At 38.0% G+C, this 21174-nt stretch overlaps 1 protein-coding gene across 3 annotated transcripts; it reads right to left on the minus strand.

The window, feature by feature from the left end:
- Positions 1 to 674: 674 nt before the first annotated feature.
- LOC120449045 (cAMP-dependent protein kinase catalytic subunit 3) lies at positions 675 to 21148 on the minus strand. Of its 3 annotated transcripts, XM_039631336.2 has the most exons (9): positions 20984 to 21147; positions 20859 to 20921; positions 12744 to 13421; positions 3666 to 3834; positions 3192 to 3301; positions 2885 to 3130; positions 2641 to 2822; positions 1920 to 1997; positions 675 to 1214 (listed from the first exon to the last, which is right to left on the minus strand). In XM_039631336.2, exons 1-9 carry the CDS (start codon positions 21087 to 21089, stop codon positions 1089 to 1091), a joined length of 1758 nt encoding a protein of 585 aa, XP_039487270.2. In that variant the 5' UTR covers positions 21090 to 21147; the 3' UTR covers positions 675 to 1088. The 3 variants fall into 3 exon arrangements, with proteins under 3 accessions (XP_039487270.2, XP_043862007.1, XP_039487271.1); XM_044006072.1 differs by lacking the exon at positions 12744 to 13421 and having other exon boundaries at positions 20984 to 21148; XM_039631337.2 differs by lacking the exons at positions 20859 to 20921; positions 20984 to 21147 and adding an exon at positions 18063 to 18878.
- Between the last annotated feature and the right edge of the window lie 26 nt (positions 21149 to 21174).

A 21174-nucleotide genomic window follows, 5' to 3' on the forward strand; every position in this document is an offset into this window, starting at 1 on the left:
CAAACCATATATTATACGAGAGTGGAAAGGGTTTCAGAGTTTCAGATCCGACAGGGCTTTATATGCAGTTGCGAATACTTTTTAAATTCCCTAGTTTCTAAATAAACCGCTTTGCCTTAAGACTTTATTAGTATTAATATTAATTTTATCATAATTAAGTTTATTTTTGTGCATTACGTTTCATTTGTGTACCCATTTCATTTATTTCAAAATTCCCTCCAATTGATATCGATTAAAATCGCTTACCAGTTTTCCGATACACAAACCGGAAAACGGGAAAAGCGCTTGTGTCTAAATAAGAAAAGGCAAGCTTGCCAAATATATACCGCCATCGATTTAAAAAGTTGTATGATAAATAGCGATAGTTTTATGACTTTAATAGAACTACAGAATTCATTTTTGAATTTCATAGAAACCTGTTTCTATTACATCAAAATTAATATTATTTTTATTATTATCAATTTATGTATTTAAAAAGACGAAATTTTTAAAATAAAACAAAAAACAAGAACTGGACCAAAATACTTTAAAATATATACAAGCAAACGTCAAACAAAGATCACGCTCGTCAGCAAAGCGACTCGTGTTCCGATGTGACAGATTTACGGATCCAAAGCTAATCCCCTGAAGGTAGAGAAATATATTCGAAATTAAAATACAAAGGCTTGGCCAAATTTCAATTTGTATCACTTTATTCAACGTTTTACGTTAATATTTTGTTGTTTTTTATAATATATTCTTTACTGTACTTTAGCTGTACTCTTATAGGTGTTTCTTTCTAGTTGTGGGGGCTGCTCGCTATTTGAACATTTAAACAATTAAGTATATATAAATAATTTTAGACGCCACTCGCTAGACATAACATAACGGGTATAAACTTAGTCTTACTATGTACGGGTGTATGTTTATGTATAGTCGTATTGTATAATATAGTTTATGTATATAAATATATGTACCATTACATATCATTGCATCAGCACAGCACTTTAAACACTTAATTGCCAGTATAAATAATAAATGTTCTTGCTGTCGCAAATTATAACAAATTTTCAACAGAAAACAAAAAACTACAATTTCTCGGCTCTTATTTAGAAATCATTGAAGTACTGCAAATCTCTTTGGTCTACTGCCTTGGCGGGCTTCCAATCCTTCTCGGGATAATCATCAAAATTTTTGGTATCCCCATCGTGGTGTACATCGGGCAGAATTGGTGGCTGTAAATGAAGAAAATTTTAAAAATGATTGCTTGATTGTATATATCTTATATTTTAAACTAATTATCGAATATTTATGAGTGTTTAAACACAAGAAAACTGAATCCCAAATACATGTTTAGGTAAATTAAAATATGTATATTAGTTTTAAAGTAAACTTCTATTTGGTTTTATAAATGAAATCCATAAAATGAAATTATAAGCTATAGCATTTTCATTTTGAAAATCACATCAAACATACGTAGCCGACGGGTAAAATTTGAGAAATGTGCGCTAAATTCAGCACGTTTGTAACAATCAGTTGTGACGCATTTAACCCACTGTCTCCCGCCTGGACGGAGGCGTTCATGTGGGCAATTAACACCTTCTCCTGCAGATGCGAAATGCCCCCTTTTGTTACATTTCACTCGCACTTGGACCAACTGGACTGGGCAGAGGGAATCGGTAGATTTATGGGTCCAACACCCACCCAAAAGGCCGAAATAGACGCTGCGGTCATTAACTAAAGGCACAGCTAATTTGGAAAACTTATTTGTTTATTTGCTTTTAATTACGAGAACGTATGAAAATACATTGGCCGTCTGACAAAAGCTGAGGCAGAAATCAGTGTGCCAAAAATTCACACAAAGTAATGGCCACAATTACTAATAATTAAAAAGAAAAACGAAAGGAAAATCGGAGAATAGAGAGGACCCTTGAACTTACCTTAAGTTTCTTGCTGTAGACGTCATTCCAATTCAAGTGCTTGAACCAGCGATGCCTCTTCACGTCATCGGCGCCATTCTGTGGGGATGAGGTATATTCCGAAATCGGAGGGCGAACATAGAATGAAATACAAAATTTTGGACATAAATAACGTTTTGCATTTGGCTAGCTCGTGTTGCAAAAAACGCGCGACAAATCTATTAAAATATAAGAAAGTGCGGGGCGACGAAAACGAAATTCAGGGGTAGGTGAAAAATGATTTCGTAGAAAATGTATTAGGCTAACTGACAACAAGCATGTGCAGATCTATTTGTGATGGCCAACAATTAATTTTTGATATATGCGATGCAATTTTTAATGCCAGCAACAAAATCCGACCGCGACAAGTGTAAACAATTCTCTATAAATATGGGGCCTAATAAGCCGGAAAATGTTAACGAAAGCCTTGCCAAGTATTTTTATGAGACTATCTAAGAAAAGAGTAAAGCAGATTGAAGGGGTAAAACAAATAAATAAACTTTGACAGTGCTAATTTTACTTTTCGTTAAAAGAAGGAAACGAAATCGAATGAAACAAACAGATGACTTGATGTATAGTACGGCAGCTGAACAAACTTTATGCTCCAAATTATTTGTTTATTTATTGCATTCCCATCTTAGATCTTCGAGACTTTCTAAGCTTATGAGTCTACATATTCTACATATGAACATATGTTTCTCACCTTCATGTTGCCCAGTCGCTTGGTTCTATCATTCACCAGCAGCTTTTTGATCAAGTCTTTGGCAATGGGATCCATATGACGCTCCCACTCAATTTTTCCGCTCAATATTTTCTCATAAATCCCAAAGGGCTGCTCATCGTAGAATGGTGGGTAACCCACGAGCATTTCGTAGATGAGAACTCCTAAAAGTGAATCCATTACAATTTCATTTACCATCCTCGTTAACTAGCGAATTGAGACTCACCCAATGCCCACCAATCTACGGCTTTATTGTGACCCTTGGACTGGATTATCTCAGGTGCTATATACTCAGGTGTTCCGCACAAAGTCCAAGTGCGATCCCTCAGCTTTTTGGCAAAGCCGAAATCTGTTATTTTTAAATGGCCATCCCGATTGATCAGCAGATTCTCTGGCTTTAAGTCACGATAAACAATTTGCAGTGAGTGCAGGTATTCCAGAGCACTGACGATCTCAGCCGCATAGAAGTTGGCTAAAATCAAAATCATTTTTATAGATACATACATAAACGATTTAATAGAATAGTGACTTACAGGTTTGACTAGTGAATTTTCCTGCATTTCGCAGATATGTGAACAGCTCTCCGCCGCAGACATAATCGAAGATCATATACAGATTTGAGTCATCCTTTGTGGACCATTCCCTGCATTAAAAAAATACCATTAAGTAACGGAATATGTAATTATTCTTGATAAGTTAACAACATAAATAAACTGAATACAAGGTATGAAGTCTCTCAATTATAATTTTCCCGCTCTTAAGTGATATTGAACAGAAAATACAATGTTTATGCATGTAATCTGGATCAATTATAAAAAATTTTTAATTTTAAATATTTTACACGACAAAATATATAATTAAAATAATTTAATTTTTTGTATATAAGAAGTTTATAATTTTTTTCGACCTACATATATTTTTTTTAGAATATGACAACTTTATTATCAAGATTTTAAATAATTTTTTAAAATTATAATTTTGGATATTTTCCATATTGCTTTACTTACAGGCTGATGACAAACGGATGTCGTATTTCGCGCAATATATTCCGCTCATTCTTAACGTGTTCAATTTGTTTGAGACGAATGACTTCGGTCATGGCCAAAATCTTCATGGCACAGTACTTCTCCGAAATGCGATCGCGACATAAGCACACTCGTCCAAAGGTGCCCGTGCCTGCAAGGGAAAGGGAAGAGGTGGTAATGTAGGGTATCGTATTATCGAGAGCAGCGAAGCCAAAACCGCAAACAGCGTTCTTAAATATCGGGGCATGCCCCATTTAAGTGTTTGCAAATGATATGGCAAAGGTCTCGGCTTAACCAAAACGTGAGTTAGTGACAGACGCGGTGAAAATCATAGTACTCAGAAAGTCAAATATTTATTTCATACTTATTCGAACATTTGTTTATGTAATATGTGTAATAGTTTCAATTAAGAATTACTGCCAGTTATTTTGCAACTTAAAATTTGTACCTCAAAGTTAACTTATGTATATAAGTTTTTGAATCATAATTCTTCCGGTTCCCTATAGTATATTGCCATTTAATGAGCGCTATCTTTAGAACCACTTTTCGAACCTCAACTGTTTGCATAATTACTGTTTTCACTGTCGAGCACGTTTTGAGGCTACGAAAGCCAGCTCGCTTCTACCACTACTAGCACCACTAACACTAATATGACCAACATGGGTGTTGGCTTACACGCCCGCCCGAGATTTTCTCAACCTTGAGTTTTTAATTGGGCTAACGCCCGACTCGCTGGGCTCGCTTTTGGTGGGCCAACGAGTGACTAACTGGCAGGAAAGGAAACACGGAGCGTGTGAGGCTCTCGGATTTCACGTAAACACTTTGGCCTGATACACTTGTGGCCAAGAGCGACGGCTGAAAATTTCTTTCTTTTCATATTCTCTGTTTTGTTTTCCACGGCATGCCAAAACAACAAAACGGCTACAAATTGATTTGTCTTATAAATCAAAAGCCGAAACGCAATCAAACCATTTCCAATTCGAAGCGCCCGGGGAGGAGTGGGAAAAGTTTCGCTTTCTGCAGCTGCTTTTAGTTTTTCAGCACGTTTTCCCTGTGTGTACGCGATGTTCGGTGTTCCCGTTCACGCCAACAATAATTAGCCGTGATTTTCAATGTAATAAAGCAGAAGTGAGCAGATTATTGAACTCGGCCACAATTATTTGCCACGTGCGGTCCTCCTCGAAAAATGAAGCAACGTCCGAGCAACTTGCCAGAATAGTTGGCTTCTTACAGCTGCGGTCAAGCAAAGGAAACAGGAAAGACGGCCAAACAAATAAGAAAGTTTACAATTAAATAATTATGTAGCTAAATGTAAAGACTGAGATATTTGCAACTGAAGAAGTGTTTTTTCTCCGTTCCGAAAAATTGTTATGAATGTACGATACGGATTATTCTAATTAATTGTACGAAATAATAATTTAAAGAAATAAAGGCTGAAAATTGCCTTCACTAATATTTTGCCTGCTGCTGTATGTGGGCGTGGGTGGGTGGGCAAGGTTCTCCCCATATGGATACACCTTGATAAGGCAAGCATTACGCGTGCAAATCAAAATATGATTCCGACTTTGTAATTAATGAATTGTTCTTTTCGATTGCGTAGTTTAAATGACTAAGCAAGACAGTGGGATTATATAAGTGGGAATGCAAAAGCGGACAAAGTGAAGGTGAAATGTCTAAGAGCCTTATTGATAAATCCCAGAGACAAGACGCTTTAATGAGATCATAACACTTCTAGCGAAATGAGTTTGAAATTCATGCGTTTAAAAGCAAATCTCCAAATTTCCAGAAATTCCAGAGAAATATTTTATAAGTGCCAAACCATTGGCCGGATTGTTTAAAACATTTTTATAGGCACATTGCTCAAGTGCAAACAAACTCGAGCATGAGGAATCCCCAAAATCTAACTTTGGAAACTTCTACTAAAAGTTGCAATAACTAATTAAACCATCATATATAAACAACCCATAAGACATGCATATGCGTCAAATATTTATAAGATAAATGCTTAGCAATTGCCTTGGCATTCAAAATAAATAGCTTGACTAAGCAAGGAATAAATATTAAATTCATGCCGGATTGGATGTAGTTATTCCAATGATAGAATATTTCACGATTCGATCTCAAATTTGCGGGCTAAATGGCAGACACCGACACATTGCATGGTTTTATGAAGCGAGAAGGAAATCACAGGAAATAGGAAAAATATTTGAGGAAAAGGTATGAAAAATCGGAAAGTTCTGGCTGGCAACAAGTTGCATGCCTTGCATGGGGGCACATGGCTAGTGTGGAATAATTTGCGGCTTTGCTCCGGAGAAAATAGTTTTTTTTAAATATTTACATGCTTTTATAGTGGAAAATTTTATCGAAAAGTATTCATATTTTCTAAAAGGGAATGCAGAAGGGTGCTGGAAAAATAAACAAGTGAAAGGCTTTGTTTAAAATAAGGAATTTCCAGTGCAGTTGCTAAAGCACTTAAATATTTACATTAAACTGATAGAAAATATACTGTTGAATTATACCATGATAATCATTATACCAATTTTTAAATTATTTTTTAACTAAAAACACTAAATATGTCTGAAAAGCGAGCTGCCTTTTACTTACAGTGGATATTAAGCCCATCCTAATGTTGATTGAACACCGCATAAGCCGCTGGTTTATGTCAAGTACAATGACTGTGTAAATGCTCACTACACGTCTTAAATACTCTGTAAGATGGCTTTCTAAGAAGAAGCGGCATCTTCGCACTCGCCAAACATCTAAAATGATCTCTTAGCACCTCATATATGTACGACCCACTCCACCTCAAGTCGATCTTGACTAGTGCAAAGGAAAGTGCTTTTACCAATGTTTTAACTACCACTTCCACTACCTCAGCCACCAACAGGCCGCCGGCGGCTGATCCTAAATGTCTGGCCAAAGTGAAATTGTGACAGCTGCGGAGCAGACAAACTCGAGACTACAGATTGCACTAAAATAACCAGCAGAATTATTGGCAAAAAAATAAGACACAAAGAAATAAAACTATTGTGAAATCCCTGTAATTTGTTATAAAGAAATTAAAATACATTTCATAAAGGTCGCGTCTATTCTATAAGTTCTAATAAAAACAGAAAAGTGATAATCCAGTGAAAAATACATATTACCTAAACTTAGAACTTAGAATAAAAACTATTCAAATTTCCTAATATTTACCTAATTTGTAGCATTAAAATAATAATTTCGTTCGTTATTGCCATATTTTTCGCTCAGTGCCAGGCTCAGTCTTCAGACGAAGACGCAGACGACCGACCAATTCGATAGTCGGCCACAATTAAAGTCTGGCCGAGATGTGGCTGTGCAAAAACCTGTTGGCGATGGAGAGGCAGACGGAGACGGCGCACATGAGTTGCCGAGATGCAACTGGAAAAAGTGCGTGGAAAAAGGCGAAACATATTTTACATAATACACGAAACTTTCTATTTGACGAAGCGATGGCATAAACTGTCCAGTGAAATGGCCATCCCATGGATGCAGTTCGTCCGTCCGCCTGACAGTGCACATCTGATGGATGGATGGATGGATGGATGGATGGATGGATGAATAGATGGAGATGCCTTTCGTTTGCGCTGGCAAATAAAAATCATTGCGTATCTGTTTCTGTATTTAATGAATTGTGTGCGCCAAGAGTCAAAATACTGTAAAAAGTTTTTCGAAAAGCAGAGCATGTAAATGCGAATATAAACTTGGCACCATTTGCAGTTCTCGCCAGCTGCCGCACCAAGTTAAATAAAGTTAATTGCGTTTTATGCAGTTCGTCGAGGCAAAGTTTGTTTAAAGATTCATAAATAAAGGAAGACCTAGTGAGAGACACGGAGCTTCAGAGGCCAGGTTAAAATAATACTGGCACGATCGTAAGTTTAAACATTTCCAAATAGGCATTAAAAGCGCATTTTTAAGCTGTTGTAAATAATAATAAACAACGAGAATTTAGGTCGCGTGATAATTGCAGACTGACTGGTCTAATTAAGTTCCCCGCTGAAACTTGTTGTTGATTTTACAATTAGTTCTTTCAAGATACGATCTTTCCGGCTTTTATTTATTTGTTTTCATAATGGGTTACAAAACTACTGATTTATACCCTTTGCTAATTGTAATAATAAAGGGGTGTCAAAACTCGCACTTTGGTTGCAAAACTTCAGTTTAATTATTTTGACGCATATTAAATTAAAAATTGAAGACAACAAAAACATTTGCAAGTTACATTTGCCCGGATTAATTATTAAAAGATTTAATTATTAAAAGTGTGATTCTCAGAATCAATTGCAGAAATATATTCAAGCGAGCCCAGTTCTAGGAAATCATATAAAAAATATAATATGTATTGGCAGAAATAAAATATATACTGGCGCTCAAACAAAAAAATATATAAAATATTATTTAATTTATAATTATATATTATAAATATATATTTATTTATTTTGTATATATTTATATATTACAACATGATTTAGGATTTCTAGAAGTGTTTCTTTCCAATTTCTTCCTAGTTATACCCTATACAGCAATATTGACGCGAAATGGGAAAGATCTGTACTGCGGAAATTACCAATCCGCCCACAGAACCTCTCACCCCGCCCCATCACCCTTCCATTTGCGACATCCCAGTCATAACTTAAGCGATTTATGACACTTTCGAAGCAGATGTTTACCATTTACCACATAGCATATAGAAATTAGCCCACCTGCCCCTGCCTGTCGATGATGTTTTCACATTTGTCAAGTTTTTACACTGCAGCTTTACAAGACCGCAAAGTGGTGGGGGCGTGATCGAACATAAATCTGATGTCGAAATATAGAAAATCATTCCGCCTATTCCGCATGTTCCGCCTATTGCGTCTATTTTGGGCAATGGGTGTAGTTCGATTTGCCTATTTCGGCCAGATGCAAAATGCATTTTTGGGTCACCTTTTTAAATAAGACACAAAAGAGGCGAAAAGTGTGCTTATAACGCAGTTTTATAGGTATATGCTAGTTTAATGTTTGAAAGACTGGCAGCCCGACTGGGTCCCCAAAACTCACCAATGCCTCCGCCCCAAAAAAAAGGGGGCTGAGTGATGGGGGACTTTGGTTTTCGGCACATTGCCAAATAATAATTTTTATAATATTTGCTTATACGGTGGCGCGATTTTGTTGGAATAAAATTCACATTTTCGTCGGAGCTTCACAAAGTTTACAGAGATCGGGCGAGGCGAATTCAAATTTTCCATACGATCGTAAATTTGCCGCTGACTGATTTTGTCTTTTCATGCGGCGAGCACAGACGAAATGATTATTACTTATACAGAAAGTATAGATATACATTTTAGGCACTTAGCAGACAACAAAAAGCGACCAGGAGGTATAGCATTTGAACTGTGAGTTATACTTTGCAGACGCAATGTCGACACACAACTTGTTGTTCTACACGGCCCACAAACACTGGGACATGTGTTCGCTATCCGACACAAAATTTGATTGGCCTTTATTATTTAAAAATCAATTTATGCTAAAAGCACAAAAGACAGCCAAAATACCCAAAAGGAACGCCTGCCACACACGCCGTCTGACACTCGCCGATTTCAATTCGATTTCAATTGGCAAACGGCAACGGGCTCTTGTGTTTTGGCCAGTTTTATGTCCCATCTGAATTGTATTTCCCAGAACCGTGCGTAAATATTTATCTGTGCAAAATCCATCAATCAATGGGCAGACTAAAAGGATTGCCAGCTCAAAAATATACCGCACCACGATCCATTGAAAAGTCCGCAAAGTCAGACACCCCCCACTGGGAATATTTGTCAAGTTGATATATTAGCTGTGGAGACCTGAGGGAAACATAAGGTCAGCACCTCAATTGTCAGAGATTTCCGCATTGGCTCTACTTAGTCGAAAAAGTGGGCCACCGAACAAAATTTATAACTTTTCCTCCGCCAACTGATGGGGTTATTGATCCTCGCCGAAAATATGCACTTTGCAACAATTTATACAATGTTAGAGCACTGGGCGCATTTCAGAATTTTTAATGACCCAATTGATCGCCCGAGAACACATTTCACAATTCCAAAATAATGGCTATCAGACCATTTTGCGCTCTTAATTCAGAAATTTTGAATTTCTTGGGTGGGATAATTTTCGGGATTTTGGTTTAGGATCCATAAACGATCTTGGTTATTAAAGGAGGAATGTGTGTATCTTTAAAAAGAATTTAATGAGAGTGGACATATACACCAACCCAAGCTTACAGTTTTGTTTATATCTACCTATTTATAAATCTATCTTTTCATATTATAACAATACCTGAAAAGATCCCGGTTTAAATACTAAGAAATACTAACTTTCTTCCCGGATACTTTAGCAATGATAAGACATGGACTTTCACTCAAATAAAAGTATTGCTGAGACAGGCAAGACTTCAACTTCAATCCAGTTTCCCGAGACGAGCATTTCCTTTTCCAGTTACAACCAAAGTCCATTCCACTGCGGTGTTAATTGCACCTCAACTGTTGATTTGACAGGTTTAAGGCCAAAGTTAATGGCATTTTCTGATTGTTGATCCATCGTCGAATCACATGCAGCCAGAACGTGCACAAATGAAAACATGTTTTGTTTGTTTCCCAAAAGGAAAAAAAAGTTATACTGTTGTTTTCGAAAATTAGAAAACATTTCTTGGGAAATCTTCTCTCACGAAAAACCCCCTCTTTTAAAGAGACCTGAGGTCGCTGGTATCATCAATGGGATTTGCGAAACAACTATCAATATTTATAGTAAATCTTAAGGGGCACATGTTTAGAGTTGGCGATGTTTTTGTTTTGTTTCAGTGCGGGTTTTCTTCATATTCTCTTGCCATATTGCTTTCAGCATCCACTGGCTTTTCCTCAATTATGGCGATGATGCTCACTTCTATACATCGCCTGTAATTGTTATTATCGGAAAGGGGAATGGGTAAAATAGACCGGCTGATTATCCGTATGCCCTTATAGAAGCGTGACTCACTGCCATTTATAATCCAGCAGCCCATTCCCATTTCATTTGGGATACCATGCACACGCATGGCATGACTTCCGCTCTGGATTATTTACTTCTTACGGATTTCTCTCGAAAATCGCACTCAATACCTTTTGGGCTCTGGCAATTGTTTGAAATCCATGCTATATTACTCATACGGCGTGTGGTACACTCTAAACGCGGTGAAAAGCAGATACGGAAAGGAACTCAGCGGAATTACTCATATCGCGGAAGTTCTGTTGACTGATGAACTTTAAACAATGAACAGCAAGTCGTACCCATTAACATAGGGCAAGATTTGAAAGGTAAATTCAATAAAAATTTATACAGTAAGCCAGGATCCTAACTGCAATTAATAGACCATTTCTTTTTACACCGAAAAACAATTGTAAATAAATCAAATAATCAGTAACTGAATGAATTAAATTTGAAAGTAGGCAAACTTAATCTCCATTAAATTTAATTACTTAGGAACAAGGAAAAAGTGACTGCTAACTAAAAACAAACAAAACAAAATTACAATATTCGCAGAAACGATTTTATGTAGGCAGCTAAAAGCCATTAGCTCCCACAATGGATTCCTAAAACGTATAGCTTTCATTAATTTGCTAAAATACAAAAAAAAGGGGGAATATGTAAAACAATTTAAAAGGTAATTGCAGTCCAAAGAAACGCCATTAGTTACTCCCACAATATTTCGGCGATTGTTTGAGTTGGCCTCAGCATTTTGGAACTGAAACGATCGGTGCACAAATCCATTTAAATGATTTTGATAGTAAGGAAAACCCAAATTGATCACACGTGTAGCAGAGGAACTGTTGTGGCAATAAATCAGGAAAATGCCCTGAACTCACCTCAAACTGAAGTAAATATTTATGCCACAAGGCTTAATGAGTGTTTGAATAGTATACTAAATTTAGTCGTATACTAAAAGAGGCTGCTTTGCTCACACCGAAGACGTCAAAATGGGAAAACAAATCAAAATATTATGGGCATTAATTGGCTGAGCGTCTATGCGAGTACGTAAGACCCATTGATGATCCTAAGCAGAGTCCCAGAATATATAATCGTACGTAAGCGAACTCACTTTAAATATTGTCTAAATTAAATTTTATGCAAGCCAGATCGCCGTGAAGCAATGAAAACAATTCTCTGGCCCGCTGTGGTGCGAAAAGCTCATAATAATCATAATACGAGCTCCTAGTCTTCTTCACTGCCTCATTCAATTTGCGTAATCAATAAGAATTTATTTATGCATAAAGCCAATAAAAAGCAATAAGAAAGTGAAGCTGACGCTGAGCCAAAAGAGGCTCGGTCATACCGACGTGCTCAAAAAATGAGGTAATAAATATTTGAAATTAAATCGTTGAGCGAAATCAAAGAATAGCAAACAAAAAGCATAGAAAAAGTAAAACAATGGTATTTGAATACATTTTTCCTTTTTCAGATGAAACAACTGGGGATGAAAACGAATTGATTGAACAGGTGAGAAAACTCTTTTAATTAAATGGAATAATCAAAGTAAAGAATTTCAAATGTGTGCTGGGCGAGTTTTCCATTTTTGACAGTGATTCCCACGAATTTTGTGAGAAATTTTGGGCTTACTGCAAACGAAGCAGTCCAGACAGCAAGTGGATAATTGCTTCGAGGAATGTTAGAAATGTTTTTTAAATCGATATTTATTTATATACTTAAGAGATGTCTAAAATAATACAAATTGGTTAAGCCACACTTTCAAAGTCTGGTCTATATTTGCAAACATTAAGGTATTAAGCAAGAAACTACGCTATTTGGGTTAAAATAGCCTTCATATATCTCCCTATGACCTCATCTGACCTAGAAGCGAAAGAGTATTGATGGCACCAGTCTAAACAGTTTTCCTGGCAAAATCAACAAACACGAGAAACTATCGATCGAGAAACCGAGTCGTAGACTATCATTCGCAGCCGCGCGACAAGTTGAAGGCTGAAAGGCGTGGGACCTTAACATCAATCATACGCCCCGTGGGGCTAGTGTAAACAGCATCCAACTTACCCACTGTTTTGATTATCTGGTAGTCGTCCAAGTGGTATTTGCGCACTCCCTTCGCGGTCTGGACACTGCTGCTCTCCTCGGACTCGTCGTCGTCCTCCTCGTCATCGGTCTCATTGCCATCGTCCTCCTCGATGCTTTCGCTGGAATCGTGAGTGACGTCATCCGCATCCCGGCCGTTACCCTCCTCCTCGTCCTCGTCGTCCTCCTCATCCTCCTCGTCGACGTCATTGTCATGGTCAGCGGAACTGGTGGTGGTGGTGGTGGCGGTGCTGCTGCTCCGGCTGTTTGTCGCCGGATCGGGACGCTGCTGCTCCTGCTCCGGATCCTCCTCGCTGTAATCGGACTCCAGGGGATCGGATGACTCGCTGGAGGCTACGTTGCTGCTGCTCCGGCCGTTTGAGCGGCCCAATTTGAATGTGAATGTTGTCTCTGTGTTGCTGCTGTCATTTGCTGTTGTGCTGTTGCTTGATGGAATTTTCTTCTTGTACGCCGACGTCATCGTGTTGCCGCTTCCGTTTCCGGTTGTCAATTTTGATGTGGATCCTGCCGTGCCGGATGACAAAGGCGTGCAGAAGCGAGCACAAGTCGCCGTGGACATCTCTCTCGCAATCCTCGCCTGTGGATTCCCGATTGTCCTTGCCGGAGTTCCTGTCGTCCCGTTGTCTCCTGTCGCTTTTCCTGCAATCGAATGGATTGGAAATGAATTGTCGAGTTATATTTGGATAACAAAGCAAATAGCCGGCGTGATTGATTGAAAGAAGTTTGGGAAAAAGGGCAAAGGGGGTTACACTTGCCGTAATTACATCGCCGTAACGTTTCTCTGTTGGCAGTTCACGTAACTATTTAAATACGAGGTACTACGCTGTCGAAAAAAAATTAATTACCCATTTAAATCATGAACAACTGCATACAAAAAATCAATTTATGTTGTGTACGCCTTTCATACTTAAATGCTTAACTGAAAATTAAGTATTGATTTGATCTCAAGCGCGTAAGGGTGTGAACACTACTTAGTGAAACAGATGCATAAGATATGTGGATATTCCTGAACACTTCTTAGTAAAGCAGATGCATATAATATTTAGATATTCGTGAACAGCCAATCAATAAATGCGTATGAATTTTATATATTTTATTGAAGTCTTTGACTTTGACCTCAAAACATTTGGGGAAACAATCACGTTGTTTCCACCATTTACCTGCATTCTTTCTATTCACTTCCCGTTCTTTAAGTTCGGTTCACATATCCATTAAGAGCTCAGTACGCTCGGCTAAATGCCGCCTCCATTGTTCTTTCAAATTGCCTTGGGGTGTATTTATACGCCGAGTCCCACAATCCAATCCAGTCCAGTAAGCTCCCATTGCCAGACCATGGTCGTTTAATTAACCAGCCGAGGATAGTGATGATGGCTTTGTGTTTGGGCCCGGTCCACTCATTGTAGTGTTCGTAAATTGAAAGTGAAATGGAATGGCCGCTGGTACTACACTCGTAGGTACATATATATACATATGTACTGTGCATCCAGCAACAAGTGTTTTATCAACACAGAGACAGGCGTCCGGACAAAAGGCATTATAAACTGTCAGCCTAGGAAAATTGAGTTCGCATGCCAAAGGGTTTCCACCGCCGCCACAAAGGAGGCTGCAGTCCAGTTAATATCACATCTCGTACTAATATTATTAATAACAATGACTGCAGTCTTGATTCAATTTGATGGCTACCCGGTTTCCCGGCTGCCAACAAAAGGAAAACCCCTGAGGCCCCAGACACAGAGGCAATTTCTTGAGGTTCGCCTTAATGCCCCGATGCATTTAAATCAAGAAATAATAAAGTCGATAAAGCGCTATTGAGGTCGGTCCACCCGAATTGCAAAATCGAGATGGACGCATCCGACTATAAAATCAATATCCATCTACATGGCGCTTCCATCCGCATATTCTTGGCTGACCTGAGTGGCTTTTATTGTTTAAGCGTTGGCCGGGGCAATCTAGGCCAGCTGGTCCATAGAAGAGCATTCGACTGACTCGAGGATGCACAAGAGCGCCACCCAAAATGTGCACTGGAGGGCAGGGATTGATGCGCATCATTAACTACAGCTTTGGCTGTTTGAAGGCCAAGAAGATGACAATAGATTAGTCAGGCGTGGCATTCGACTACCGAGCGTCGAAAGGGTTTATTGCCAATTTCGGTGAAAGGGAATATTGTCGAAAATGTAAAAACGGCAAGCACAAGTGCAAATAAGTACTATTCAATGGAGGAGGAAGAAAGTTAAATACGAGTATACTGTACCCAACAAATAAAGTATTTCATTACATACAACCCAGTCATTGACGTATGATAGCTCAGAAACTCGATTGGTTTTTCCACGAATTCAGTCTAATTAAAAGGCATCTGCCCTTTAGTTTCTCTCTCAACTTCGCAGTTGTCTGAGGGACAAGCAGATATACAGATATCTTACCCACGTAACAAATGTCTTCCCCATTGCAATTGACACGCCTCGAAGAGCAAACCCTGATAAACCTGGATTTACGTAAATTCATTTAACTGCGCCTCGAGAAATATTAAGTATACGTATGGATATGCATATCTAAATCGCTTTATTGTAGTAAACCTTGTGTGGTAGAACGTTTTGATATGTGCAAAAAATACCACCCGACAATTTCTTGGAATATTTCCTTAAGCTTTCGCTTTGTTTTGTTTTGTTTTTTTTATTATTATTATTACACATACATTAATTTTATGAACGACTGTCATTCATGATTATTTACGTACGCGATCAAGATGTTTGCACTTTTTCGGTAGGAAAATATGAAAATGAAACGCCAACACATAAAAGTGCGGAAATATAAATTAAAGTTGTCTAAGGCAAAGTGCATGGCTTGTTTTGAGAATAATTTTTCAAAAATTATTGTAGACAATCACTCGGGCTGTAAATTAGCCAAGCAGCCAAAAGAACCAAGAAACAGAAACAACCGATCTCAGCCGATCGGCCAGTCCTATATACAGATATATGTATATTCATATATACCCACTTACACTTACCCACTGAAGATCGGCCCCATTCACCTTGGCGTCTGCCAAATTTGAAAATGGAAATGGAAATGGAAATTGGGGTCGTCGTTGCCAGCCAGCCGCCAGCCAGCCAGCCAAAAGTTAAATTGTTGCCTAATCTTCCGGTGGCCAGCACTCTTTTTTTGCTCTTGTAGACGCTTCCACTTTTCGTGAATGGAAAACGCAATAAAAAGCATATACTAACGTTAAGCACAAGAATTAGTGCCTGCGAGATAAGATGCAAAGATCAGGTGAGTGGGGTGTGAGATTGCGCAAGATCAGGGTTATCTTCTTCTGGAGAAGTGATTCTGATTAAAAGACCGATTCCGTGTAAGGTCAATAAACGTTTTATGTCGTTTACTTTTAAAAGCTACTCCAATTACAACATATATTTTGAAATACGTATAATATATACACTCTTTCTCTATTTCCACTTTTTTGCAATCCATAATCCAGAAAAGGTAACTTTAAATTACCTATGTATATCCCCATAACTCATTCAAAATATTTATATTTATATTTTTATAAATAATTTGCTGAAACTTTTATGCTTCAGGAAATTTCCACGTATCCCATGGGTCTTAGCTCACCTAACATTAAGAGACTTGATTTATTCGGAATATCAGCGAATATATTTTGAAAGGCTGAGCAAGAGGAGATTGCCTAATCCTGTGACTACAAGCCAATTGACCTTTTTTATTGGGTAAATTAATTTTAGGTGCAATGTTTGCAACATTTATTAATTCGTTGGGCGACCCAAGGCATAAATTGTGTGCTTAATTAATTAAAAACAGCGCGAGGCGATTTGTTTAAAAATATGTGCACGAATTTATAGATAGCTTTTTTATAAAAAGAAAGCGTCTCATATTAATATCATCGTCATCGGTGTATTTTCGAAATTTCCAAACAGCGAAAGAGAATTGCTGTAGGCGTTGGCATTAATAATATTTTTCGTACGCCAGGATATGTAATTATCTGAATAAGTGCATACGCTGGAATTAATGATGGGGGTGTTACAAAAACGAGAATTCATTGGCCATTTTGGGTTGACAAGGATAAGGATTGTCACCCACTCCATTGGTTTTCGGCTAATAAACACCAAATGGCAATAATCGTCAAAAATAATGCCGGCTAAATGTAATCATAACATAAATACATATAACAGCCAGCGACACGCTTTGTTTTCTTTACGAGTATTTTCTCTGGGTGGGTTTTCCGAACTCTCATAAGGGCGAAACAGATTTATGGTCTTGGATTTGTTTTTATGGAGCAAGTGCTTCCGTTGTCCTTGTGCTAGTTCCTCACTTAAGTTGCCACTGTATTTGGCTAGCGAAACATATAAACATTTATGCGTATGGGGAAGTTGGGGAATAGATTTCGAAAGTCCTTGACTGAGTTTGCGCAGAGTTATTGAAGCGCGACATGAAAAAATGCTATTTAAATGGGGTCACCTGAATGCAAATAGATGCCAAATTTGAAAAAAAGGGGGAGAAGTACTTGATGCGTCTTAATTCCTCTTTATTGAGTGGTTAAGAAGAAATAAATCACTTCGAATTCTTTAAATACTTACTATTTGTCGGTAAAGAATCTAATAATTTATACCGCTTTCTGATCTTTGAAATCTTTAACAAGTTTAAGAAAATGTACATTTTATCCGAATGAATAATTTGCTTTCTTTCACAGATGAAAGATATATGTGAACCAAAGTTTTTATAAATTCCTCGGAAATATAACTTTTGGATCCACAACTTAAAAAACAATTCTTATCAATGCCAAAAAAAATTAGAAATATTTAAACGTATTTACAATTTAACTTGCTTATTCTATACTTGCTTATATATATAGACATTTAAATATTTTATTCTAATTTATATTTTTCATATTTCTGTTTATATCATGGGCATTTATATCTCCCTGCTCCATTTAAGCTTTTAAAGACGTGTCAATTGCAAAGCTCATTAACTTAATGACTACATCAGCAAGATCTCAAAATATCTATAAGAGAAAATGCAAAGAAAACCCACATTAGGTACCGACACTTTTTTGCTTCTATTCCACTCCAAAAACCAAGATTTACCTCTTCATGTGAGGTGTAATTAGCTAATTGCACTAATTAAATCGGCTCGCCTAATTATAGTACTCAAAGCTTAATCATCAAACGAATTTATCTCCACATTTTGTTTCTATTTTGGAAAGCAAGCATTTATGATTTGTGGCTGGCTGCTGACTGCTGGCTTCCACTTTTTACACTACCAAAGATTACTCACCAAGCTAAATTTTGAGATCCAAAGTTGCCGGCCGTTGTTGGCTTGTTTTTTGTTTTGGTTTTTGGTTTTTTGGTTTGGCTTTTTTTCTACTTAACGATCCCACAGCCGATCTATATTTATTGTTGTTGTTCGGGTTGCGATTGTCTGGCTTGTGAGTTCTGAATTTTTTGCTGGAGCGAAATTTGAACGCTTGCGAAATTGTTAAAAATAAATATGTTACTTTAAGAGCGCACGATGTTCCGCGACTAGCCGTTTCGTCGATTTCGATTTTTCCTTCGCTTCTGGCCGGCAATAATAACAGAATAAAGGCGAAAACCGCTGAAGCCGACACAGAAACAGAAATAAACTCAACACTCAGCGTTTCGCGGGGGGCTGCTATAGGTATTATGGGTGTTATAGGTATACGGGGGCCATAGGTATTACTTTATGGGTACCAGAGATCGACTGGACACACTGGGCACACCGATCGCGATTCGCTTTATTTGTGTCACTTTTTTCGTGGGTTTTTCTTCGCTGTTTTGTGTGGCAAAATGTGCCGCTTTGTTTTGTTTATATGCGCTGGGATCGTGAGATCCGAGAGATCTAGAATTTCCGGTTTTTACAATGCAGCTTGCAGTTTTCTTCGTTTTTCGTTGGTCTCCGTTTGGCCAGCACAAAGCCAAATTACTCCAGCTTAGCGCAATTAATCAAACGTGATGATTGCAAACTTTGAATATGTGTTTTTTCTGCTCTGGAGACCAATGCCGAGTTTTCCAATTTTCTTTCGGATGATTGTTCAGTGTTCTGTGGTGTTTTTCTTGGGTTGACCAGCCGCTTCCACGTTTTGCACGAAACTGAAACGTAAAATCTGCGAATCGCTTGCCACAGCTCTCGACGTTGACGCCGACGTCGCAGTCGCAGCGCAGTCGTGGTGGTTCGGAAAAGGGGGCGGCCTGGTCGGAGGGGGCGGGGCAGCGGCCAATGATGACGATGGCAATAATGATGATTTCGATGGCGGCCAAGGGGAGATGCTTCGGGATGCTTGCTTGATAGTCGGATGTGTTTGTGCTTGTGTTTGCTCTCCATGTGTGCAGACATTTGGTTTTGGCCAAGTGTCCCGGGTGCTGTTCCATTTGAGGGCCTAAACGGTTTGGCGGCAACAGGATCATCACCATCAGGATGGCGGAGGCGTTCCGTAATCACCGATGGTGATAAGACGGCCAGAATGGTGTGCGCCCGGCTAATTGGCAGTACCATCACGGAACTGAAAGTCTTTGCAGCGACCGAAATCTACATGCATATACAAGTAATAATTTATCTTGAAGATACATAGACAGAAATGTACCCATTTTGTCGCTGTGTAGACAACAATTTACACATTTTCGCCAGAATCTTACATTGTTTAATAAAATACTTTGCTTTTACATATGTTTTTGATGAAAGGAAAAGATCAATCTAATATACAGTATTAGTTATATATTTTAACCAAGTTCAGCATTACACAATAGTTCTTATAAATGTTCAAAAATTTTTTAAACTTATTTTTACTAACAGGGAAATCATGGGAAATAATGAAAAGTAAAACATACATGTGTATGTATGTAAATTTAAAACTATTTCCATAAGTTTATACGATTTTTAAAATTTTTAAATTACCCATTGGAAAACTGTAATATATAATGTAGCAAATATATAATTCTATTTCTCTATTTGATTCAATGTAAATTTAATTTTGTACGTAATGTATAATATACCTGTTAGTCCTCCCGCGATAATTGAGAGGTTTGGTTATATTATTTATATGTTTAATTGCAATGTTATGGTACTACATAGTACTGCATGTACGGATTCGTCGCTTTAATAAAACTAAATATAAAAAAAAAAAAAATCCTGAATTCTGAGTTAGGTAGTTGATACGCATATATGTAGATTAGTATTCTTTAAACGGTTTTAACAGACATATTCTGTGGAAAACCGGGATATTGCGATAAAAGGGGTTTTTCCAAGTGTGGGAGTTTCATCAGACATTTCGGCAGCGGCGAATTTTGAATATTCCTAGAAACACTTATACCTATATACATATGTATGTATATAGATATTGTATGTACATAGGTATTTATTACATTTATAGCAGAGGTGCTCAATAAATCAAACAGACTAAGGCAAAATCTTACGGCTGGTAGTTCGATTGTAAAACCTCCTAGAATTAACTAAATTTAAGTACAAACATATATGTATATGGCAAAAACTTAACACTACCTTATATAAAATGTGCCAAATTAAGATTCAACCCAGAAGCTTTTAAGAGCCCGCTTTAAATCAAAAGGTAAGTGTCTGGTTTTATGGTGGGGGTGTTTTTCCTCAGTGTTTTGTTTGTTTTCAGTAGACTTTGCGGCAGCGGCGATTCGTTGCGTTGCTTAGAAAATCTGGGAAATATGTTTTGTGTATTTACGAGCCCTCTGTTTCGGTTTAAGCAAACAGCGAGCGCGCCTCTTTAACGGTTTTCGGGTTTTGCGTTCGCATGTTTATGCACGTTGATGTTGTTGGCCGTTGTAATAAAGGCCAACAAGGTCAGGTGCAAACGAAATGCGAGTACGAGTACGAGTGACGCCTGCGTGCCACAGTCTCATTTCAGGTGCCGCATACAATTGCCGTGTGCATTTCAATTTGATGGTATAATTAAGCGAAGGCAGGCACGGGATGTCAGCAAGCTTTGCGTTTGCGTTTTCTGTGTGTGACTTCTGTGTGTTTTTTCTATTTTCTTGTTGAGCCTGCTTCAGGCCTGTTGTCAAGTGCAAGGACATTGCATGCACTCACCTCCTTGAGTGGGCGTGGCCAGTCCTGCCCGCAGACCGGAAGCCATGTCATGGTCGCCCCAAACTGTAAGCCATAATAATGTAAGTCTACTTGCAGCTTTAAGTATAAATGTAGAAACAACTCACATTGCTTCCAGCAGGAATATATTCCGAAGCCGAAATTCGCGAAAACACATGTGCTGACTCTGCAAACCACTAAAATACGATCCAAAAATATATGCCACATTTCCATTTCAAGAGAATATTTTTTTATTTACACCTTTTTGAATTTTTTCCCCCCGAACTATCGATATATTTCCTGTCAGTTTGTGCTTTGA

Source organism: Drosophila santomea, chromosome 3L, assembly GCF_016746245.2.
Source record: "Drosophila santomea strain STO CAGO 1482 chromosome 3L, Prin_Dsan_1.1, whole genome shotgun sequence".
Classification (NCBI taxonomy): Eukaryota; Metazoa; Arthropoda; class Insecta; order Diptera; family Drosophilidae; genus Drosophila; species Drosophila santomea.

Coding starts and splice junctions, on each gene's coding strand:
- LOC120449045 (XM_039631336.2), bottom strand. CDS start 21,089: ATGGAAATGTGGCATATATTTTTGGATCGTATTTTAGTGGTTTGCAGA. Junction 3,835..12,743: donor CCAGATAATCAAAACAGTGG/GTAAGTTGGATG, acceptor TTTCCCTTGCAG/GCACGGGCACCTTTGGACGA. Junction 1,998..2,640: donor AGCGACTGGGCAACATGAAG/GTGAGAAACATA, acceptor TCATCCCCACAG/AATGGCGCCGATGACGTGAA.